At 38.0% G+C, this 23,166-nt stretch overlaps 1 protein-coding gene across 1 annotated transcript in view; it reads right to left on the bottom strand.

The window, feature by feature from the left end:
• Nucleotides 1-1,245: 1,245 nt before the first annotated feature.
• The window catches only part of KPNA3 (karyopherin subunit alpha 3), a gene marked incomplete at both ends in the record, with an annotated part of 86,258 nt that continues 64,337 nt past the window's right edge, over nt 1,246-23,166 (bottom strand). Inside the window, 7 exons of the mRNA XM_080688977.1 lie at nt 1,246-1,344; nt 1,747-1,841; nt 5,560-5,722; nt 5,879-5,950; nt 6,048-6,152; nt 9,228-9,356; nt 11,002-11,133. Coding sequence (XP_080545103.1) covers nt 1,246-1,344; nt 1,747-1,841; nt 5,560-5,722; nt 5,879-5,950; nt 6,048-6,152; nt 9,228-9,356; nt 11,002-11,133 — 795 coding nt within the window. The remainder of the gene's footprint in view (nt 1,345-1,746; nt 1,842-5,559; nt 5,723-5,878; nt 5,951-6,047; nt 6,153-9,227; nt 9,357-11,001; nt 11,134-23,166) is intronic.

The following is a 23,166-nucleotide window of genomic DNA, read 5'->3' as shown; positions in this document are numbered from 1 at the left end:
GCTGTGTTAAAGAACTGCAGAGTATTCCTCCGCACAGATCCCTGTTTGAAACCCTTACTGTGGGCAGATGCTTTGAGAGTGGGATCTGAGTAAATCTTCCCAATACTCCAAGAGTGAAGCCTTGTAACACTTCTAAAGAGTTGCTGGTTTGTTGCCAACCACATTATCAAAAGCACTGGTTACTAAGTAAAAAATGTTTTAAGACTAAATTACAGTAAACATGAAAGCTCCACAGTTTAAACCCAATATAAATCAACCATATCCAATTATCAAATTAAAACAAAAAATATTAACTCCTGAAAGCTGAAAGCAAGATTTGTTTTTTAAAACATCACCAATGAGTACTTTAGACCTTTGTCGTTTTCTTTTCTTTTCTTTTTTTCTTTGTTTCCTTTGTAGTCAGGGACTCTTGCTTTCAACTTAAACAGAAGTTCAAGTCCTTAACAGGTTGCAGCTCAGGTGAAATACCATGCACAGCATTTGATTATTTCAAAACAGCAGGAACACAGGCTGAAGTGAGTGGGCAAATAGGGTTTGCTGTTCTCAAAAATTAGGTATAATGGTGAAAAGCATTACCATCCGTATCTAAAGTTCTTCCTCCAACCCTGGCTTCTGAGGCAGATAATAAACACATCAATTACTGGTAGATGAAGTACAGTTTTTTAAAACTTATCTGTTTAATCAATAACCAAGTTTCTTGTTTTTAAGTTACTTTTTTTGTGTCAGTTCCACCAATGAAAATCATTTGGCTTGTACTTTAAAATCTATTCTTCCACATAAAGAATATGAAAATATGTTTGTGGAGGACAATGATGGAGGCTCAGATCAGACTGCACCTCTTTAGTCTTCCAACGTGAATATGCATCATACCAAAGTGTCTTGATCCACAGTGCACCATTTTCCAAAGGAATACCAACGGGCAGCTGACCCGCCACCACTATGGGATGTTCTAAACTGGAGACTGCAGTTGTCAGCATGTGGCACCAGGGACCAGGGGAAAATAGGGTAGTTGAGATTGTTAAGAAGAATTCTAAAACAGTTCAGGAAATCATGCATATGCATTTACAGTCCATGTGAGAGTGACTTTTGGCAACTGCAAAGTGACTGAGACATGGCTTGCTTTAGAAGCATCAAACGAAGAGGCATGTGTGTTTGGAGCCTTTTGTTGCTGTTGTTCTTATCATTTGGTAGCCATCTGGTGGTGCTTCATGTTGAATGTGAGAAAGATGCTGCACTCAAATGACCTTAAAAATTAAATTCTTTTGTTTGAAGGTTGGCCGTTGGGTCAAAATTGTAAGTACCACCTTGCGTTGCTTCAGGAATGAGGCTAGGATCTTCATCAATCTGCAAAAAGCAATTGGGAAAAAAAAAACCTTATTAGGTTATGATATTCCATATGGTGTCATCTGAAATAATTTTTTACCTCTTAGGAAAAAGAATTCTTGTATAAATTACTTTAATTACCGAAATATTTGGGTAAATCATTAATACTTTTAGGGAGAAATTTGATAATTTTAAATTGAATACACATTTAAATACTGTCCCTTTCTTAAGTTTCTATATGTGCAGATTTTTTTAACCTATCAGAAAATATATCATTTCTATAATTACTATTTCTTCCCAGTTAACAGTTTACAAATGCATAAAGAAGTTATAATTAAATTTGGATAGAGTATTAAGAGAAATGATTGATAAAATATCTAACAGAACAGTACAAACAAGTCATATTAATAAATATATACTTACATCATCACCAGAGAAATACTGATCTATGATTTCAAATGCTAATTTATATATATCTTCATTTTCATGTTGCTGCAAAACTTCAATTTTCTCCAAACCTAAAAAAAAAAAAAAATCAAAATAATTAAGGAGATACTAATCCAAACTACTTTTAAACCGGGCATGGTGCTGCACACTTGTAACCCCAGCATTTGGGAAGCCGAGGCAAGAGGATCATGGTTCATAGACAGCCTCAGGTACTTAGTGAGGCCCTCTGCAACTTAGTGGGATCCTGTTTCAAAAGAAGAAATAAAAAGTAGGGCTAGGAGGCCAGGTGTGGTGGCTCATGCTTGTAATCCCAGCATTTGGAAGCTGGAGACCAGAGGACTGTGGTTCACGGACAGCCTTAGCTACTTAGCAAGGCCCTTCACAACTCATTGAGATCCTGTTTCAAAAATAGACTAAATAATGGGTTGGGGGTGTAGCTCAGAGGTACAAATGCCCCTAGGTTCCATCCTTGGTACAAATAAATAAATAAATAAATAAATAAATAAATAGGGCTGGGGGTGTAGCTCGAAGGTAGAATGCACCTGGGTTCCATCCCCAGTACCGAAAACAAAAACAAAAACACCCAAAACTATGCTCACTCTAATTATGGGAAAATACCACCCAATGAGGCACACACTTGTAATCCCGGTACTTGGGAAGCTGAGACAGAAGGATCACAGGTTCTTGGTCAGCCTCAGCTACTTAATGAGGCCCTCCACAACTTAGTGAGACCTTGTTTCAAAATAAAGAATAAAAAATAGGGCTGGGGGTACAGCTTGGAGGTAGAATGCCCCTGGGTTCAATCCCCAGTAACGCAAAAAACAAAAAACAGAGCTGGGTGTGGTGGCTCACGCTTGTAATCCCAGCATTTGGGAGGCTGAGACAGGAGGATTGCAGTTTGCAGACAGCCTTAGCTATTTAGTGAGGCCCTTTGCAACCTGGTGAGACCCTGTTTCAAACTAAAGAATTAAAAACAGGGCTGGGGGTGTAACTCTGAGGTAGAATGCCCCTTAGTTCCATCCCCAGTACCGCAAAAACAAAACAACAACAACAAAAAAAACCCTGATCAGCACCCCACTAATTTATTACTCCTTAGAAGCCTTTTGGTCCCTGAGGTAGGCAGTCTAAAAAAACACCTAAACACTCCATTTGACAGATGAGGAATTGTGTGGCACAGAGATGAAAAGGGATTTATTTAAATTTATGTGGCAAGTCAATGACAGTATTAGATCTGTATTGTTCCCCAGACCATTTTAATGTAATCATACTGTCTCATAGTATTTTTCTTTCTCTTTGCTTTGTGAATGTTATTATTTTATATAACTAGGAAAATAAGTTTTAGTAATTTCATAATTATTAATACAAATACAGGATAAAACTTTTATTCTGAAAAACTTTCCTTAAAAAAAAGAATAGGTAAACTGGGCGTGGTGGCGCACACTTGTAATCCCTGCGCTTGGGAGGCAGAGACAGGAGGATCAGGCAGGTTCGAAGCCAGCCGCGCGTGCTGGCTTAGGAGACCCTGTTTCCAAATAAAAACATGTAAAAAATGTAAAAATAGGTCTGGGAGTGTAGCCCGGAGGTACAAGGGCTTCCAGGAACTCCAGTACCACCAAGAAAAAAAAAAAAGAATAGGTATTTGGGAGGCTGAGACAGGAGGATCTAGGTTGGCAGACAGCCACAGCTACTAGCTAGTGAGGCCCTTTGCAACTCAGTGAGACCCTGTTTCAAAATAAAGAATAAAAAAAATAGGGCTGGGGCTGTAGCTCAGAGGTAGAATGCCCCTGGGTTCCATCCCCAGTACCACCAAAAAAAAAAAACCAACCTGCCAGTCTGAGTAATCTATGATGCTATTGCATTCATTTTCTCTTAAAAAGTAAACTCAGATATGGTGGCACATGTCTGTAATCCCAGTACTTGGGAAGCTTAGATGGAGGATCGCAGGTTCAAGGACAGCCTCAGCAACATAGGAAGACCCTGTTTCAAAAATAAATAAGTAAAAATAGGGCTAGGGGTGTAACTCAGAGATAGACAATCCTCTGGGTTTAAATCCCCCAGCAACACACACACATTATGGTCATCTAAGTTTTGGACAGTTGTGTACATATTCAACACGTACTTTTATTTATTTATGTATTTTGCAGTGCTGGGGATGGAACTCTGCCCCTGGGTTCTATCCCCAGTACCAAAAAAAAAAAAAAAAAAAAAAAAGAGAAAAAAGCTTGGGTGTAGCTCAGAAGTACAATATCCCAGGCTAGTATAGTGGAATATGTCTGTAATCCCAGTATTTAAGAGGCTGAGACAGGAGGTTTGCAGGTTCATGGCCAGCCTCGGCTACTTAGACCTTGTTTCAAAATAAAGAATAAAAAAATAGGGCTGGGGTATAGTTTGAAAATAGAATATTCCTGGATTCCATCCCCAGTACTGCAAACAAACAAACAACAAAAAAAGTACAATGTCCCTAGGTTCAATCCCTAGCACCCTCCCCCCCCAAAAAAGAATTCTAAACTATATGCTTCATATGTCATTACCAGAAAAAAAAAAGATATGGTATATCAAATCAAATTTCTTTGTCATTAAAATTTGAAAGCAACTTCTCTAATAACCTCAGCTTGTAGTTCTATAAGCAATAACAAGAACAAATACAACTGATAGGACTGAAACAAAATATATTAATAACTAAGAAATCATTATTAACCTTTTCCAACAACATGGAATAATAACATTTCCTAAAGTGGGGTCTACAGAATCACCACATAGTATAACAGCAAATAAAGTGTTTTGTTTCCTAGGAGTTTGAAAAATGCTAGATTAAACAAAGCTTTTTATCTATGGTAGTGGTTCTGGGCTTTGCTCTCACCCATCGTAACTTCAAGAGGAGTATCATGGCTTGGATGTGGTTTGTCCCCAAAGGTTCATGTGTTGGGAGGCCTGGTCCTCAGTGTGGTGCTAATGGGAGTTGATGAAGCCTTTCAGAGGTTGTTCTATTGGGAAGTGGTTAGGTCACTGAGGCATGGCCCTCAGAAGGAATTAACATAGCTCTTATGGGACCTTTGTCAGTTCCAGGGAGATTGACTTGTTATAAAAGACCTTGAATCCATTTCTGGCTTCCTAACTCACCACATGATCTCTTGTACTGGTGTTCCACCATGATGACACTTGCCATCGAGCCTTTACCACACGCCAAATGAATGAGATCACTTGTCTTAAAGGTCTTTTAACTTCCAAAACCAGGAGCTAAATAAAGTTTTTATCTTTATGAGTATCTAAGCCTCAAGATTTTTTGGGGGGAGGGAGGAGGTTGAACCCAAGGGCATTTTACATCTGATCTACACCCCAGACCTTTTAATTTTTATTTTGAAACTAAGTTTCAAAGTTGCTAAGGGTCTCACTAAATTGCTGAGGCTGGCCTCAAACCCGTGATCCTCTTGTCTCAACTTCCCAAGTACTAGGAATATAGGTGCTCACCATCATATCCAGCAGGTTTTTTTTTATTATAACAGTGGAAAATAAACTATACAAAGAGTATTAGCATTTCCTAAAAATAACATCAATCTGTTAGAAGGTGATGTTTTACAACCAGTTTCAGCAAAGTATGAATTAATATTTTCTGGAAAATATTTTTAGAATATTAACACAGCAAATGAAGAAGAGCAACATATTTTGATTATTTGATAACAATATACCCTAGGAATCTTCTTTTTAACACATTACTTCAAAGGAAGTAATGTTTTCGAGTTCCAGTGCTCAGCTACTTTTCTTCAAATACTTTCTTCAATCCCCTCTTACCTCCACATTCTTCTATAATTTCAGCTATTGTGCTTGCTTCATCCCCAGCCATTATCAGAATGTTCTTCAGACCATCTAGAACCACCTGAACCACTTGAGAATCTTTTACTGACAGTAAATTACAAAATGGTGGTATTACATTCTGCTGTACAAGGTACTCAACCTAGACAACAAAAAAAGAAGTATTTTTATTTTTGTAATTATATTTCCCCAAAAACAACAGCATGGAGATTTAAGACAATAAGCAACTTCTAAATCTAAGAAGTAGTGTACTTTCCAATATTAACAATTGTGACAGTTAAAATGTTTTCAAATTTACCTGATCTTTTCTGCCACTTATCGTTAAGTTGCTAATTGCCCAAGCAGCTTCTTTTTGTGTTCCAAAGTCCCCCTGAAGGTGAAAGGAGAAATCATACAATGAATTCTTTATTCAAAAAGTCTTGGTTATCACAGATTAAGTGACATGGTGAAATCATAATATGACTGACCTTAGCAAGCTGATGAATAATCATAGGAATTAATCCAGCATCTATTACTGCTTGAACTTGTTGCTGGTTTCCTGCAGTTATATTGGAAAGGAACCATACCGCTTCCTGTAATTAAACAACATATGGGCACTTTTATTTGAAAAACTGTACCATAAGTGATTTTCATAATTTTTATTTCATTACATTTTATATATATAACAACAAAATCACCCAGGTTGTGTTAAAGTAACTACATCTAAAAAGTGATTTGGTTATATAACATCCCCATTTTAAATAAATTAGGAAGGCAGAAATGGTGGCATACACCTGTAATCCCAGTAGTTGGAAGGCTCAGACAGGAGGATTGCAAAATGACAGCCTTAGCCACTTGGACACTTAGCAATTTAGGGATGCTCTGTTTCAAAGTAAAAAATAAAAAAGATGGGGGCATAGCTTGGAAGTAGAATGCCCCTGGGCTCAACTACCAATACCAAACATAAATAAATAAATAAATAAATAAATAAATAAATAAATAAGGAATTTCTGTCCATAATAATCGATCCCATTAACTTGACATTTATTCATTAAAAAATATACTAGTCTGTTGTAAGTAAGCTAGGCATTATTCTAGGCAATGTGATATGGCAGTGAACAAACAGACCAAAATCTTTATTCACAGAGTTTACATTTCTGTGCATTAGTTATTTCTAAAGATAAGCAGAAATAAGACTAAATTGCTGAATATTTGGTTAAACTACTTCATTTATGGGTGAATTGTGTTCTTTTTAAAAATTTACAAGTTACACTCATTGACATAATCCATAGAAATTAAACATACTAACTAGTCAAAAATGAGTCTGTATAACAAAAATATACTAACATTAAAAATTTACAAGCTGGGTATAATGATACATGCTTGTAATGCCAATACTTGGGAAACTAAGACAGGATCATAGGTTCCAGGCCAGCCTCAGCAAATAGGGGAAATCTTCAGCAACTTTCTGAGATGCTGTTTTAAAATAAAAAGATAAAAAGGAACTGGGCTGGGCATGGGGACACACGCTTGTAACCCCTGCGCTTGGTAGGCAGAGACAGGAGGATCACGCAGGTTTGAAGCCAGTCGTGCTGGCTTAAGAGACCCTGTTTCCAAATAAAAAAGTATATATAAAAAAAAATAGGTCTGGGAGTATAGCCCAGGGATAGAAGGGTTTCCAGGAATCCCAGTACCACGAAAAAAAAAAAAAAAAGAAAAAAAGGCACTGGTGTAGCTCGGAGGTTGAATCCTCCCCAGAACCACAATAAATAAATAAATAAATAAATAATAAATAAATAAATAAATAAATAAATAAATAAATGGGCTAGGGATACAGCTCAGAGGTTGTAGACAGCCCCTGAGCTTAATCTCCAGTACCAAAAAAAAAAAAAAAAAAAAAAAGTACAAGTCACGAATCGGCTTATTGTAATGTTAGTGTCACTGGCGTATTTTTTCCTCCTCCACAAGAGCAAGCATTAACTAAAAATTTATTCTGCTATCCACCCTGGTAAGATGATAACCAATCATGAACCTGTGTTTAAAGTATATAGGTGTTCACTATATTATTCTTGCAATTTTTGTAGGTTTGAAAATTTTGAATTAAAGTGCTGAGGCAAAATAGATCAAGTTGACAAACTACCTGTAGGGTGTCATGATGCAAAGCATATATATTCTCTAGGTAGAAGAAGAAATGATCCATTTTGTTGTGTTTGGGCAAGGTAGGATTTTAGGTAGATAAAACTGCACTAAATTGCAAATAACTTAAAACTACAATAAGATATGTATTGTACTTATAAGAGAATATATATATATATATATATATATATTTTTTTTTTTTTTTTTTCCTTTTTTTCTTTTTCTTTTGTGGTACTGGGAATGGAACCCAGGGGCTTTTCTACTGGGCTACACTCCAAGACCTATTTTATACTTTATTTGGAAACAGGGTCTCACTAAATTGCTGAGAGCCTTACTAAGTAGCTGAGGCTGGCTTTGAACCTTTGTGCTCCTCCTGTCTCAGTTTCCAAAGCACTGGGATTTACAAGCCTGCACCACCACGCCCAACAAGAATAGATACAGTATATATTATTTATTTATCTATTTATTTATCTATTTATTTATTGTGGGTCTGGGGATGGAACCCAGGGGCATTTGACCTCCAAGCTACACCCCCTGCCCTATTTTTTATACTTTATTTTGAAACTGGGTCTCACTGAGTTGCAGAGGGCCTCAGTAAGTAGCTGAGGCTGTCCGCAAACCGCGATCCTCCGGTCTCAGCCTCCCGAATGCTGGGATTACAAACGTGCGCCACCACGCCCAGCAGATACAGTATTTTTAAAGAAAAATAAATCCTGGCAAAATGTGGAACAATTGAAACTCTAACACACTGTTGGTGGAATGCAAAATGATGAAGCCACTAGGGAAAACAGTTCAGTAGTTCCTTAAAAAGTTACCACAGGATTGCCACGATTCAGTCTTTTCCTAGATATATACCCAAAGTGACTAAAGCAAGGACTCCAACAGGTATTTATGTCAATATTCACTGCAGCATTACAAAGAATAGCCCAAAAGTGAAAACCCAAGCATCAATCAGTAAGTGAATGGCTAAACAAAATATAGTATAAACCTACAATAAAATATTCAGTCATAAAAAAAAATGAAGTTCTGATCCATGTTACCATTTGGATGAACTCTGAAAACATGCTTTGTGAAATAATTCAGACACAAAAAGACAAGTACTTAATTGCATATAACACAACCAATAATATTAAACTTGAATCTTAAAAGAGCAATTTTTTTAGGTCCTTGAATTTAGGCACTAGATATTCAGGTCACTCTAATTTTGTAGGTCATTACATTCCCATCTATTTGTTTACAAGAGACCCTAGCCACTCCAGAGGGAGATTGTGTATGTACTTCACCTAGTGGTTACTGAGTGCTGTTGTTACTGCTTAATCTACAAAAAACATAGTAGTCTAAAAATATTTTCTAATTCTATGATGATCACAGCACTCATGATGATTTTCTAATTCTGATGATCAACAGCAGCACTCAAAAGAAGCAATTAAAAGTTGAAACAAAACAAATCAATGTAGTAATAGAGACATTTTTAACTGAAAAATGAGACTCACAAGAAAGAAATACACTGGTGAGGACATTACATGCCTTACCTTATTTATCTTCTCTTTTGGGTGTGATAAGAGATTTGGAAAGTGCGACAGGACGTCACAATTGAGAACAACCTGAGTCTGCTCATCAGTGCCAGTCACTATGTTGCCAACCGCTCTAAGAGCTGCAGTCTGGGGAGGGGATGAAAATATTTTCTATAAGTTTGTTTGTTTATTTATTTACTTATTTATTTAGTCTGTGTGGTACTGGGGATTGAACCCAGGGACATTCTATCTCTGAGCTACAGCACCAACCTTATTCTATTTTTATTTTGAAATAGGGTCTTGCTAGGTTGATAAGTCTTCCTACTAGCTGAGGTTGTCCTTAAACCTTTGATTTTCCTATCTCAGCCTCCTAAATCCTGGGATGGGTTGTATATTTATTTGTTGTGGTTGGCTGTATATTTGTTTATAATGATGCTGATTCCTTATTTTTTATAATCCTGAGGAAACGTAAAAACCTAAGGAGCAAACAATTAACATTTATTTCATCCTTACACAAAGCAATTAAGAAGAAGACTGAGTAACAGAACATTACTCTGATGTGAAAAATGGAACTTTATGGAAAAAATTATGTGAAAAATTGTTAGGAAAAAAGATTCAAAGCTGGGTATGGTGGTATATGCTTATTATCCCAGTATTTGGGAGGCCGAGACAGGAGGATCATGGTTTGCTGCCAGCCTCGGCTAACTTAGTGAGGTCCTTTGCAACTTGATGAGACCCTGTTTTAAAAATAAAGAATAAAAAAAATAGGGCTGGGGGTGTAGCTCGGAGGTAGAATGTCCCTGGGTTCCATCTCCAGTATTGAAGGAAAAAAAAAAAAAAAAGATAAACCTAGGCTAGGACAGGAGGATTGAGGTTCAAGACCAGTCTCAATAATCTAATGAGACTTGGCAATCAAGTGAGATCCCGTTTCAAACAAAAAATAAAATGGGGCTGGGGGTGTAGCTCAGAGGTAGAATGCTCCTGGGTTCAATCCCCAGCACCACACACACACACACACACACACACACACACACACACACACACACTCTAAAAAAAAAGTATGAGCAGATCTAACAGTTGCCTACCCCTAATCGGAGCCAGAGAGAAAGAGGCTGTGTAGTTAGGAGGCTATTACAATCATATGGGAGAAAGAAATAACTGTTAAATTAAGTCTTTGGCTTTATATAGATAAGAAGTGAGATTTGAAATCTGTCTGAGAAGAACTGAAAAGATTTGGTAACAGAATGGGAATAAGAGAAATCAGATGGGAGTAGTGGTGCATACTTATAAACCTAGTACTTGTGAGGCTGAGACAGGAGGATTGCAGGTTTGAGGACAGCTTTAGCAATTTGTCCAGAACACTGGGATGGGGATATAGTTTGGATATAGAATGCCCCTGGGTATAACCCTCAGTACCCCAAAATAATTTTTAAAAAAAGAAAAGAAAGGAGGAATCAAGGAATCTAGCTTAGACCATGCTGTGCACTGAAAGGGGACATTGGGAGAGAAGGAACTTTGTGGAGTATGATCCATTTTATTTCTGTCTGGCTGAAATGACAATGGAATGCTTGAAGGAGTTTTTAAAGGATATATACAAGGGATCAGGCTCCATGGTTCTAAATCTCAGTAAAGAACCTGGGTGTGAAAGGTTTGGAAATCAACAAAAATCAGGCTCAGGAGACTAGCCAAGTAATCTCAAGGAGAATTATTATAACATAATTAAAGCCTGGTTATACAACTAACTGGCTAGGGAAGACAGAATTCTATGTAAGAAAAAATGAAAAATACTTACTTGAACTTTTACTTCCTGGTGGCTCAGAAGGGGCACAAGAAATGGCACAACCCCAGAATCAATAACCATCTGTATCTGCTCGTTACCTCCATCTGTCAGGTATGACAGAGCCCAAACAGTGTCTACGAGAATCTACAGGAAGAAAGAATAACCCATTGGTATATTTGTTGCAATGCTTAAAATAAATAATATAACTCAAGAGTGGTGACAGAAAAAGTAATGTTTTAGCTTGGAGACAAAGACATCTGCTTTGTGATGAACTTATTGAGTGGTAGACATCTTACCTTTCTCTCAATGCCTACCCCAGATCACTTTTTTTGTGTGTGTGGTCCTGGGGATGGAACCCAGGGCATTCTACCTCTGAGCTATACCCTCAGCCCTATTTTTTATTCTTTATTTTGAAACAGGGTCTCACTGAGTTGCAGAGGGCCTCACTAAGTAGTTGAGGCTATCCGTGAACCACGATCCTCCTGTCTCAGCCCCCAAACACAGGGATTACAAGCCTGCGCCACCACACCTGGCTCCTGGGAGATGCACTGAAGAGTGAGACAACTTCTATCCTGGTTCTGAATATACGGTTCTGAAAACATGTATCAGATGGATACATTTTAAAAAATACATTTTAAAAAAGGTAGAAAAGTGCCCGGCGTGGTGGCGCATGCTTGTAATCCCAGCATTCGGGAGGCTGAGACCTGGAGGATCACGGTTCACGGACAGTCTCAGCTACTTAGTGAGGCCCTCTGCAACTCAAGTGAGATCTGGTTTCAAAATAAAGACTAAAAAATAGGGCAGGGGGTGTAGCTCGGAGGTCAAATGCCCCTGGGTTCCATCCCCAGACCTGCAAAAATAAATAAAATAAAAATATAAAAAAGGTAGAAATGTAATTTTCCTGCCCCCCACAAACTAGGTACCTAATAATTACATGAAAACATTTTAGATAAAAGGCCAATGCATTAAGCTGCTTTAAGTCTAGAAGACACCAAAAAGATTACATATCCACTCTACTAGTTTTCAAACGTATTCAGCAATATGATTTTTCAGACTACTAAAAAGATAAAAGAAATGCCTTCACACTTTAACTTCATCTGGTGAAAATATTTGTTTGCAAAGCTCTTGAAACATAAGAGTACAAATCATGCCCTCCCTCATTCTATATTTGCAAATAAGACAAAATAGGCTTAGAGCTTTGGTGACTTTTATAAGGTCAAAGAGCTTGTATGTAGTTTTTCTTGATGTCTTCACAGAGAAATATAAACATGGCTCTTATATGAAATCCAAAGGTATTTCTTTTTTTCCCCCCTTTTTTCTTTTTTTGGTGGCCCTGGGGTTCCTGGAAAACCTTTTACCTCCGGGCTACACTCCCAGACCTATTTTTTCTATTTTTATTTGAAAACAGGGTCTCTTAAGCCAGGGAGGCTGGCTTCGAACCATCACGATCGTCCTGTCTCCATCTCCCAAGCGCGGGGATTACAAGCGAGTGCCACCACGCTCGGCCCAAAGGTATTTCTTATATGGTATCTAAACTAAAGATATGTTGTTACCCTAAAATATTAGCAGCTACCTGAATTCATATCCTTCAAGAAAGCAAACAGATGAGCCTCATGTGATGGCACATGCCTATAATCCCAGTACTGGAGAGGCTGAGACAGGAAGATCATGGGTTTGAGGCCAGTTTCAGCAACTTAGCAAGACCTTTGGCAGCTTAATGAGATCCCGTTTCAAAATAAAAAATAAGCCGGGTGTAGTGGCGCACGCTTGTAATCCCCGTGCTTGGGAGGCTGAGACAGGAGGATCGCACGGTTCAAAGCCAGCCTCAGCTACTTAGTGAGACTCTCAGCAACTTAGCAAGACCCTGTTTCCAAATAAAATACAAAATAGGTCTTGGCGTGTAGCCCGGAGGTAGAAGGCCCCTGGGTTCCATCCCAAGTACCACCAAATAAATAAATAAATACATAAATTAATAAAAATAGGGCTTGGGAGTATAGCTCAGGGGTAAAAGGTCCCTGGGTTCAATCCCCATTACCACGCAAAAACAAAACAAGCCAAGAGATGAATATGAAAAACAAATAAAATCATGTACAACCCATACCTCCAGTACCAAGACTCAGCTAACAATTTAAAATTAACTGTACATAATAGAGAAAGAATTAAATTCTAGCTTTGTATGGACCACAGTCCAAAGCCTATCTGAGCAACGACTTCAGAGAAGAGGAGGGACAGAGATCATACTGCTTGCAAAGCCTAAAATATTTACGCGCTACATCCTTAGAGAAGAATATGCCAACTCCTTTCCTTGTCTATAGCATGAGCTTCATTTATCTAACAAGTGACTGGGGAAACTTCAACAAAAGGACTGATAACGAGCATTGACTATATCACTGTAGGTCAAAGAACTAACAGAAATGTGGTGGTAAGAGTGAAAAACTTAAAAAACAGAGTTAAAGACTAATTTGCAAATGTTCTATGTTCTGGAAAATAGAGATGTTATGACTTCCTAAGTGGAGGACAGAAGCAAATGGCATGAACCTGAGAGCTGACTATCTATTACTCCACTGAAGCAGTGTGCAGACCTCCCTGCGGCAGGTATGTACACTGTTGTGTGCCAACAAAGCCAAGATGCCATCTAGTAGTAATATAGTAAGATTGACATAGACACCAGAGGCTCAGAACATTAACACCCAAATGCACAGGCTACAACTGATGTAACTCACCAGGCCAACAACCAGAAAAACTCAATGTAAGAGAAAAGACAGTCAATAGATGCCAACGCTGAAAAAATAAAAAGGGCTGGGAGTGCATCTTGGAAGTAGAATGCTCCTAAGTCAATCAGTAAAACAACAAACTCTTAAACATGAAAAAGAGACTAAAAATCTGCTAGAGGCCGGGTATGGTGATGCGTGTCTACTGTAATCCCAGTACTTGGGAGGCTGAGGCAGGATGACTGCAAGTTTGAGAACAACCCTTAGCAAATAGTGACTCTCATCAACCTCATGAGACTTTGTTTCAAAACAAAAAATAAAATGGGACTGAAGGTGTAGCTCAGAAATGGAATGCCTTCTGGTTCAATCCCTAGTACAATAAATAAATGCATACATACATACATAAATCCAATAGAAAAGCTAAATATGGATGATCAAAACTTTTCCTCCGTTAAGATGTTTATGTCTTCCGGGAAGATGGCGACCGAGAAAAGCGGGGCTTAAGAGTCCCGCTAACAACCAATCTCCATTACCACAAAAAGAGCGCCTTTCATAGCCAGAAAACACCATCACCAGAAAAACAAAAAAACCACCAGGCTCCAGAGAGAAAGCGGACTGAGAACAGAGCTCAGGGCCACAGAGGAGACACACGCGCCCGAGGACGCGGCAGCAGCGCCATACTGCCGGTGGCAGCGGCGAACTCAGCGGACGGCTACAGCAAGCCGAGGTGAGCCGATGCGGAACAGCCAGGCGGGATCTTTCGGCATAGACAGCATTTAAAGCTCCCAGTGGCTGAGCTCAGCACACGCTGCAGGGATTCAGAGTAGAAATCAAAACCAGAGAAGAAAAAATACGCCAGCCTCATGGCCGAGGGCGTGGCAGAGGCGCCATATTGCCACCGGCGGCGGCAGCAGCAGTGAATTCACCGAGTCCAGTACAGCTATATCTACGTACTCAAGAACAGTGAGTCAAATTGCGGGCCACAGAGGAGAAATCCCAGTATTGTGCCTCCTGGGACTTGACCCAGTGAGGGAGTGGTGGTGGCAGAGATATCACACCATAGGAGAGCGTGCAACCTGGCACCCCCCATAGTTTAAAGCAGCCTCTATCGACTCCCTGGGTCGGAGACTCTGTGATACAACCCAGTAAAGGAGTAGTAGGGTCTGAGATAATACAGACTCGAGATCCAGAGCACCTTAAGTGAAGCCATAGTGACCCAAGGGAAGAACCCAGAGAAGGCACAAACCTCCGAAATCATGGGAAAGAGGAATAACACTGAAGTAATGAATGTGCACAACCCCACAACATCAGAACCTGATAAAACAGAAAATCAGAGATTTCTAGAAGATCAAATCAGGAAAATAACTGTAGAAATAATAGAGGTGCTTCGAAAAGAACTCAGAGAGAGCCAAAAAGAGATAAAGAATGCAATTAATGAAGTAAAGGCCTCAATTCAAAGCACAAACAACCGATTAGACCACATGGAGAACAGAATCTCGCTCTTAGAAGATGAGCAATCCAAAAATGAATGCATAGTTTCTAATCTAGAAAAAGATATCCAACAGCAGGAATCTGACATTGAAGAAATATGGGTCCATCTTAAGAGAGCTAACCTAAGAATAATTGGAATAGAGGAGGGAAAAGAAAGTGATACCAAAGGGATCAACAATCTCTTCAAGGAAGTAATAGCAGAAAATTTTCCAAATATAGAGCAAGAGGTTGATACACAGATCCAGGAAACTTATAGAACTCCCTTTAGACAGGATCCGAGAAGAGGATCCCCACGCCATATAATTGTCAAAATGACCAATGTGGAAGCCAAGCAGAGAATCTTAAAGGCAACAAAAACAAAGGGCCAAGTGACATTCAGAGGCAAACCAATTAGAATCACTCCAGACTTCCCAAACCAAGTCATGAGAGCCAGAAGGGCTTGGAGTAACATATTCCAAACTCTGAAAGAAAACAACTTCCAGCCAAAAATTTCCTACCCAGCAAAACTTTCTATCAAATCAGATGGGGAAATAAGAAGCTTCCATGACAAACAGAAACTGAAGGAATTTATGTCTTCAAAACCAGCGCTAGAGAAAATACTCAAAGAGATTAACTACAAAGAAGAAATAGGTAACACTCACCAGAACCAGAGAAACAAGAGTTTCCATCCAACAGACAACTAAGATTGGTTATCTGTGGAGATTCATTATTTATGTTAGTCTTTTACCTATCTCTAAATTGTATTGTTTGCCTTTATTGTTGTTAATTTTTAGGATTTCTAGTTGGAATATTAATATACCTTCAGATATAGCATTTGGAAATATTTTATCCAATTCTATTAGTAACTTTTAACTCTGTTTACATTGTCTTTGGATATACAATATTTTCTTTTATTTTTTAGGGAGTTTGTATATTCTTCTGTTGCCTGTGCCATTGAAATCATATCCAAGAAATCACTGCCAATTTCAATGTTGTGAGGTTTTATGACCCAGATTTTCTCCTAAAAGTTTATAGTCTTAAGATTTATATTTAGGTCTTTTATCTATTTTGAGTTAATACTTGTATGTGGGATTAGGTAAGGGTCCAATTTTATTCTTTTCCATGTAATTATTATTTTTCAACAATATTTAGTTAAAAGATTATTATTTCCACCACCAATTGTTCGTGGAAACCTTGTCAAAAATAACTTGAAAATATAGGGAAGAAGTTAGCTCTAGGCTTGTATTTAACTCCAATGGTCTATATATCTGCCTTTAGAACAGTACTACACTGTTTCAATTATTGTAGCTTTATATGGTTTGAAATCAGAAAATATACATCTTCTAGCTTTGTTTTTGCTTCGAGATTGTTTTGGGTATCTAGAGTCCATATTCCATATCAGGATAGATTTTTTTCTGAAAAATAAATATATGATAGTTTCACCTAAAAAAAAAAAGAAAAAAATATTCTCTGGTAAGAAAGAAAGCAAAAAGAAATATTGAAATGTTATCTTTAAGTCATCAAAAGCTTGGTATCAGACAAATGAAACTGTTATGTGAGATTATCATTTTTAATTTTGGATAAATTGCTATAATACTAGATGTCAACCACTAAGCCAAGCATGGGAGGGAGGGATGGGGAGAGAATGGGGTGGGGATCGGGTGGGGGCTGACTGGGCGATGTGTGCATGTATGTCTACAAAAGTTTGTATCCCACTATGATGTATGAATACAGTGCACCAATAAAAAAAAAAAAAAAAAAAAAAAAAAGAAAAGCTAAATATGAAGCTTACTTCAAAAACATACACAGAGCTGGGCATGGTGGCGCACGCTTGTAATCCCAGCACTTGGGAGGCTGAGACAGCAGGATCACACAGGTTCGAAGCCAGCCTCAGCTACTTAGTGAGACTCTCAGCAACTTAGTGAGACCCTGTTTCCAAAATAAAGTATAAAAAAATAGGTCTGGGAGTATAGCCCGGAGGTAGAAAAGCCCCTGCATTCCACCCCCAGCACCACACACACACACAAAAAAAACATAGAAATGGCCCTTAAACAAACGAAATCATATTCGATTCCACTCATAACAAGTGAAATGCAAATTAAAATGGAGATAGTTTCTTAACTATCAGACAAGCAAAAATTTAAAATGTGACAACACATTCTATAGTAAGGCTATAAAGAAAGTCACTTATATATGCTGCTTCTGGGAAGGCAAAATGGCACAATCCTTTAAAAACTGGGGAATTTGGCAATAATGAAATTACAAACACATTCACTCTGATCCAACAATCCTGCTTCCAGGAATTTACCATAAAAATATTTTATCTCTGTTAATATGAAAAGACACAATACTCACTGCCACATTAGTATTTGCAATATTCCAGACATAGCCTAAATGCCTATCTAGAACAGTGAATCTGAATAAACCATGTCCACAAAACAGAATCCTGCACAAAATGATATTCTGCTTTTCCCTGCAATGTTTTAGGAGACTCCAAAATGAAATCTTTGTTTTCATTACTATTAGCAGAAAACCATTTTTTTCCTAAGTAATATACAGACACTTAGGTAGTAAGAATTTGAGGGTGCAATTAGTTCATAATTTTCAATGGTGTCGCCATGACCATATTCAAAGACTAGATGGTGGGGAGATCAGCCAGAATGGGACTTAGGCCGGGTGTGGTGGCGCACACTTGTAATCCCAGCGCTTGGGAGGCGGAGACAGGAGGATTGCGCTGGTTCAGAGCCAGCCTTGCTGGTTTAAGAGACCCTGTTTCCACATAAAAAAAGTTAAAAAAATAGGTCTGGGAGTGTAGCCCGTGGGAGTGTATCCTGGAGGTAGAAGGGCTTCCAGGAATCCCAATACCACCAAAAAAAAAAAAAAAAAAAAAAAAAAAAAAAAAAAAGGCCTTAGATCCCTGAAACTGCACTCTCTTTTAGTCTTTCTTTGTTTTAAAATACATTGGGCTTTCATTCATTCAAAAACGTTGCTTAAAATTTTTTTTAAATGAAAATATCACAGTATAAAATTATTGGATCATTCTAGTTTCTTCAGATTGCATTCCTCATCTCCATTATAAAGCTGAGAGCTACTCAATGTCTTTGATGCTCATAATGTTACCTGTTACTGTCTTTTCCAAACATCTGGGCTACCTTAGCTATTTTATACTTCTCCCTCTACTGTTTATTTTTTCTATGCCAAATGACCTGGCTTTTATGATTACTAATAATCAGTGAATATATACTCTTTTTCTTCTAGCTAATAATCTAATTGATCACATGCCAACAAGATCTTCAGCAATTCTGAGCTACTTTAATTATATTTCACTATTTGTGTTTGCTTTTCACTGCTAAAAAGCTTTACAACTTTACTTCACCAGTATTTTAGAGGTTTGATGACTTCTAGAAACTGATCTAGGAATATATAATAGGAGACATACACCCATGAACCAAGATTAAAAACTCTACAAGGGTCTGTTTTTTGAAATAACAATCTTCAAAACTTCTATAATGTGACCAGGCATGGTGGTGTACGCTTGTAATCCCAATACTTGAGAGGCTGAGACAGGAGGATCATGCAGGTTCGAAGCCAGCCTCAGATACTTAGTGAGGCTCTCAGCAACTTAGTGAGACCCTGTTTCCAAATAAAATATAAAAAAACGGTCTGGGAGTGTAGCCTGGAGGTTTGCCCCTAGGTTCCATCCCTAGTACCACAAAACAAAACAAAACAAAACTTCTATCATGTGAGCACATGAAATCTCTAGCAATCAAAAGTCTTACAATAAAGATATGCTCAGCTAGAAGAGCTTTACTGATTTGTGTTACCTCCGGTATACATGCTACCAAATAATGTTAGACACATAAATGAAAATTTGCTATTAGTAAGTACAGTCTGAGTCTAATAACAACCTTTTACAGGCCTAATGCTTTGGGCTATGACAGATAGCTATGACAATTCAATTTATGGAAAATACTTCTCTTTGATTTCCTGGGGCCCTGGACCCTGGGTCTTGCTATATGAGTTTGACTTGTGGGAAGGGCAAAAAACTAAGTAGCACACAACCCATGCCATGTGTGATCCTCCCAGACAAAACTCCTGAATGCCAATGTTCAGGAGCTACCCTGACTGGCAATTTATACAAGTTGTTACACATCAGTGCTGGGATAACTAAGTGCTGTCTCTATAATTCCACTTGAGGAGGGACAACTGGAACCTGGACTCTCCTGAACCCCATCCTAGCTGCTCTGTGTCTTTTTTCCCCCTCCCTCCCTCTCTCACTTCCTCCCTTCATTCCCTGCTCTCTTTGCTGTAAGCATGACTGTAACAACCTTTTGGAGTTCTGTGAGTCCTTTTAGAGAATCATCAAACCTGAAAGTGGTCTCAGAAATCCCAAACACACATCACCAACTCTCACCAACCATCTAGTCTCAGCACATAACTACTCTGTTACAACTGATTATTTTCACTGGTGATATCAGTAAAATAATCTAGATTTGATTTAGATGTTAGATGATACTGAAAATTATCTGGGCTTCTCAAGTCATAGATGAAAAACTTAGAAAAGGGTAAGAAAACCAGACTCTTCAGAATTACTGTAATTACAAATTATAAGCAACACAACAGACCGAAAGCAAATAGATACAAATGACCTGTGTTAGCTAGATTTCTCTCTAGTCACTGGTCAATTATTTTGTTTTGCTTCTAAACCCACCAGTTTCCACATCCCAACCCACCCTTTTTTTTTTACTGTACTCTCACTAGTTTTCTTCTCATAAATTCTTAACTCTCTTGTGTTATACCTCTCTCTACTCCCGAGTGCTCTGTTACATCCTACCCTAAAATCAAGCTACAAAAACATCTCTACTCCCCCTGACTCCTTCCTCTCATCACCCATACATATCAAATCCAGCAAATTTATCATCGAAGTCTTTCTAAAGTTTCCTCTGGTCATCTTAATCCTGATATTTCAGCTCCATCCAATACCGAATCTAATTTTCCCTCATCCCTAGCACAAAACCACCATCAATGTGCCTTCCTAATCTCCCCTATAATTTTTATGAAATACTCCCCTATAATTTCTAATCTCCCCTATAATTTATATTCCCTCTAAGTAGTATGAACTATCAATAAAAGTACAATTTTACTATTTATCTAGTTCCCTAACAGCTACATAAAAGGATGTGCAATTCTTAAGTGTGACATCCAATACTCTGTATGATCTAGAACCTTCCAAATCTCTGCTTTATTTTTCTCCCTCTTTTTGCTTCATTATTTATGCCTCCATCACACCACATTTTTTTTTTTTTTTCTGGTCTGGGGATGAAACCCAGGGTGTGCGACCTCCAAGCTACACCCCTGCCCTATTTTTTATTTTGAAACAGGGTCTCACTAAGTTACGGAGGACCTCACTAAATAGCTGAGGCTATCTGCAATCCTCCAGTCTCAGCCTCCCAAATGCTGGGATTACAAGCGTGCACAACCACGCCCGGCTCGCATCACACTACTTTTTGAACTCCTTTGCTGTTTTTTTTTTCTTTTACTTCCACTGCTCAAATATAAGGGATTTTTTAGAGTTCAATTTTTAGCCCTTTTTCTGAAATACAACCTCCCTTATATAATCTTACTCAATGCTTGTATTTTCATTAATCCATTATATACTGATAATCCAAACTCTGTATCATCTCTTCCTTCTTAAAAATACTACAGAAGAATAATAAGTTCCCCAAGTTCTACTTACTTTAGCTCCTATTATTAAAAAATCTTCCTCCCTTGACTATTCTTACTATTACTAGTTCTAGTTTTCAAAACCCTTAAACTCAGTATGACAGCAAAATAGGTCTGTCCACACTCACATTTTTCCCACTCCAAGCCCTCCATACCTTTTCTAAATTATCTGTCTGATACAGATAACTATACGAGTATATAACAGATACAAGTATATCATTCTTCTATCAAAACACTTCCATGACTGAGCTCATTACAAGATAAAGCCAAACTCCAACATAAAATTAAAAATTCTGTCAATTAACAAATTTAATGAGTTACTATCTATCTGTATTTTCTCAAACCTCCAAATATTCTTAAGTCCTTAATATCTTTCCTTTCATTCTTAAAATAGCTTTTTCAACTTGAAAAAACAGCCAGTTGTATGATTTTAGACAAATAACTACCTGTCCTTTTTTTTGTGTGTGTGGCAGTGGGGATTGAAACCAGAGACATTCTATCTCTAAGCCTGATTTTATTTATTTGGAAACAGGCTCTAAGTTGTGGACGTCCTTACTAAGTTGCTGAGGTTGGCTTTGAACCTGCATCCCTCTTGTCTCAGGAGGACTACAAGCATGCACCACCATACCTGGCTCTACCCTAGCCCTTCTCTAAAACCACATTCGTAGCCGGGCGTGGTGGCGCACGCTTGTAATCCCCGCGCTTGGGAGGCAGAAACAGGAGGATCGCGCAGGTTCGAAGCCAGCCCCGCGCGCTGGCTTAGGAGACCCTGTTTCCAAATAAAAATGTAAAAATAGGTCTGGGAGTGTAGCCTGGAGGTAGAAGGGCTTCCAGGAACCCCAGTACCACCGAAAAAAAAAATAAATAAATAAATAAATAAATAAAACCATATTCGTAGATAATAGAGAAAATGGCAGTACCAATCCTACAGTATTTTTGTAAGAAAATTAAATGGCTTAACGTATGAAAAGTGCTTAACAGTGCCTGGCACATTTTAAACTCTCAATAAACACTATGAAATTTATTATTTGGAGGGGGTTACTGAGGATTGAGCCTAAGGCCCCACACATACTAGAATAGTACTCTACTGCTGAGCTACATCCCCAGCCCTATTTTAAATTTTATTTTGAGACAGGGTCTCTCTAAATTGCCCACACTGGCCTCATACTTGTTGATTCTCCTTCCTTAGCATCTTGAGTAGCTAGGATTACTGGTTATGTTTCATTAGGCCCAGCTACATCACCTTTGACATTTGTCACCACTTCTTTCTCCTATTTACAATGCTCACCTCAAATGTTACATCCTTGGTGAAGCTTTCTGGTTTGCCAGACAAAATTATCCATGTTTCCATAATGTAGCACTTTGGTCATTCTTCTCTTATACTTTTTTCAATTTGCCTTCATAGTGTTTTACAAATTTATGTATAGTATGAAAGAATATAAGCCTTAAATCTACCTTTGGTTCTCACCTATGGCTCTTATTAATTGTATGCTCTTACTGCTTTATAAAGGTTTACCACTTTACATATATTAATATTTTAAAAATACTATGGCAGTTCCTCTTATCTGTGGGGGATAGATTCCAAAATCTCAACTTGATCCCTAAAACTGCAGATAGTACTGAACCCTATATATAGCGTTTCTTCCCTACACATGCAAACTTACGATAACTTAATTTGTAAATTAGGCACAGTAAGAGATTAACAACAATAATAATACAGAGCAATTATAACAATATACTCTAAGTTATTTAAAACTTATTTATTTCTGAAATGTTCCATTATATATTGTCAGACTATAGTTCAACTTGGGTAACAAACTGTGAAAAGCACAGATAAGGAGGAAGTACTTTACTTAATAATGAACCAAATAAATCAATTAATCACATATGTGATAGTATTCCTAAAGTTAGCATTTTTGATGACTGTTATGATTTAAGCCACAAATCTAATTTAACCTTAATCCCATTCCCTACAACTATACAACACTGTGAAAGCTTGATAAATTGACAAAATATACTCTGACACTTATTTAAAAAATTCTTCACTGCCTGGTAGGTGGCACAAACCTGCAATCCCAATACTTGGGAAGCTGAGACAGGATCATTGGTTTGAGGCCAGCCTTAGCAACCTAGTAAAATCCTATTTCAAATTAAAAAATAAAATAAAATCACAGGCTCCAGTATGAACCTCCCCCCTCCCTCCCTCCCTCCCTCCAAATCAAACCAAGACCCACTCCAAGTCCCATCAAGCACAAATTTTGTCCACATCTAA

Source organism: Muscardinus avellanarius (genome assembly GCF_963383645.1).
Source record: "Muscardinus avellanarius genome assembly, chromosome: 2".
NCBI classification, from domain to species: domain Eukaryota; kingdom Metazoa; phylum Chordata; class Mammalia; order Rodentia; family Gliridae; genus Muscardinus; species Muscardinus avellanarius.
Note: the sequence above shows the minus strand (reverse complement) of the source record. Positions and strands in the feature narration are given on the sequence as shown.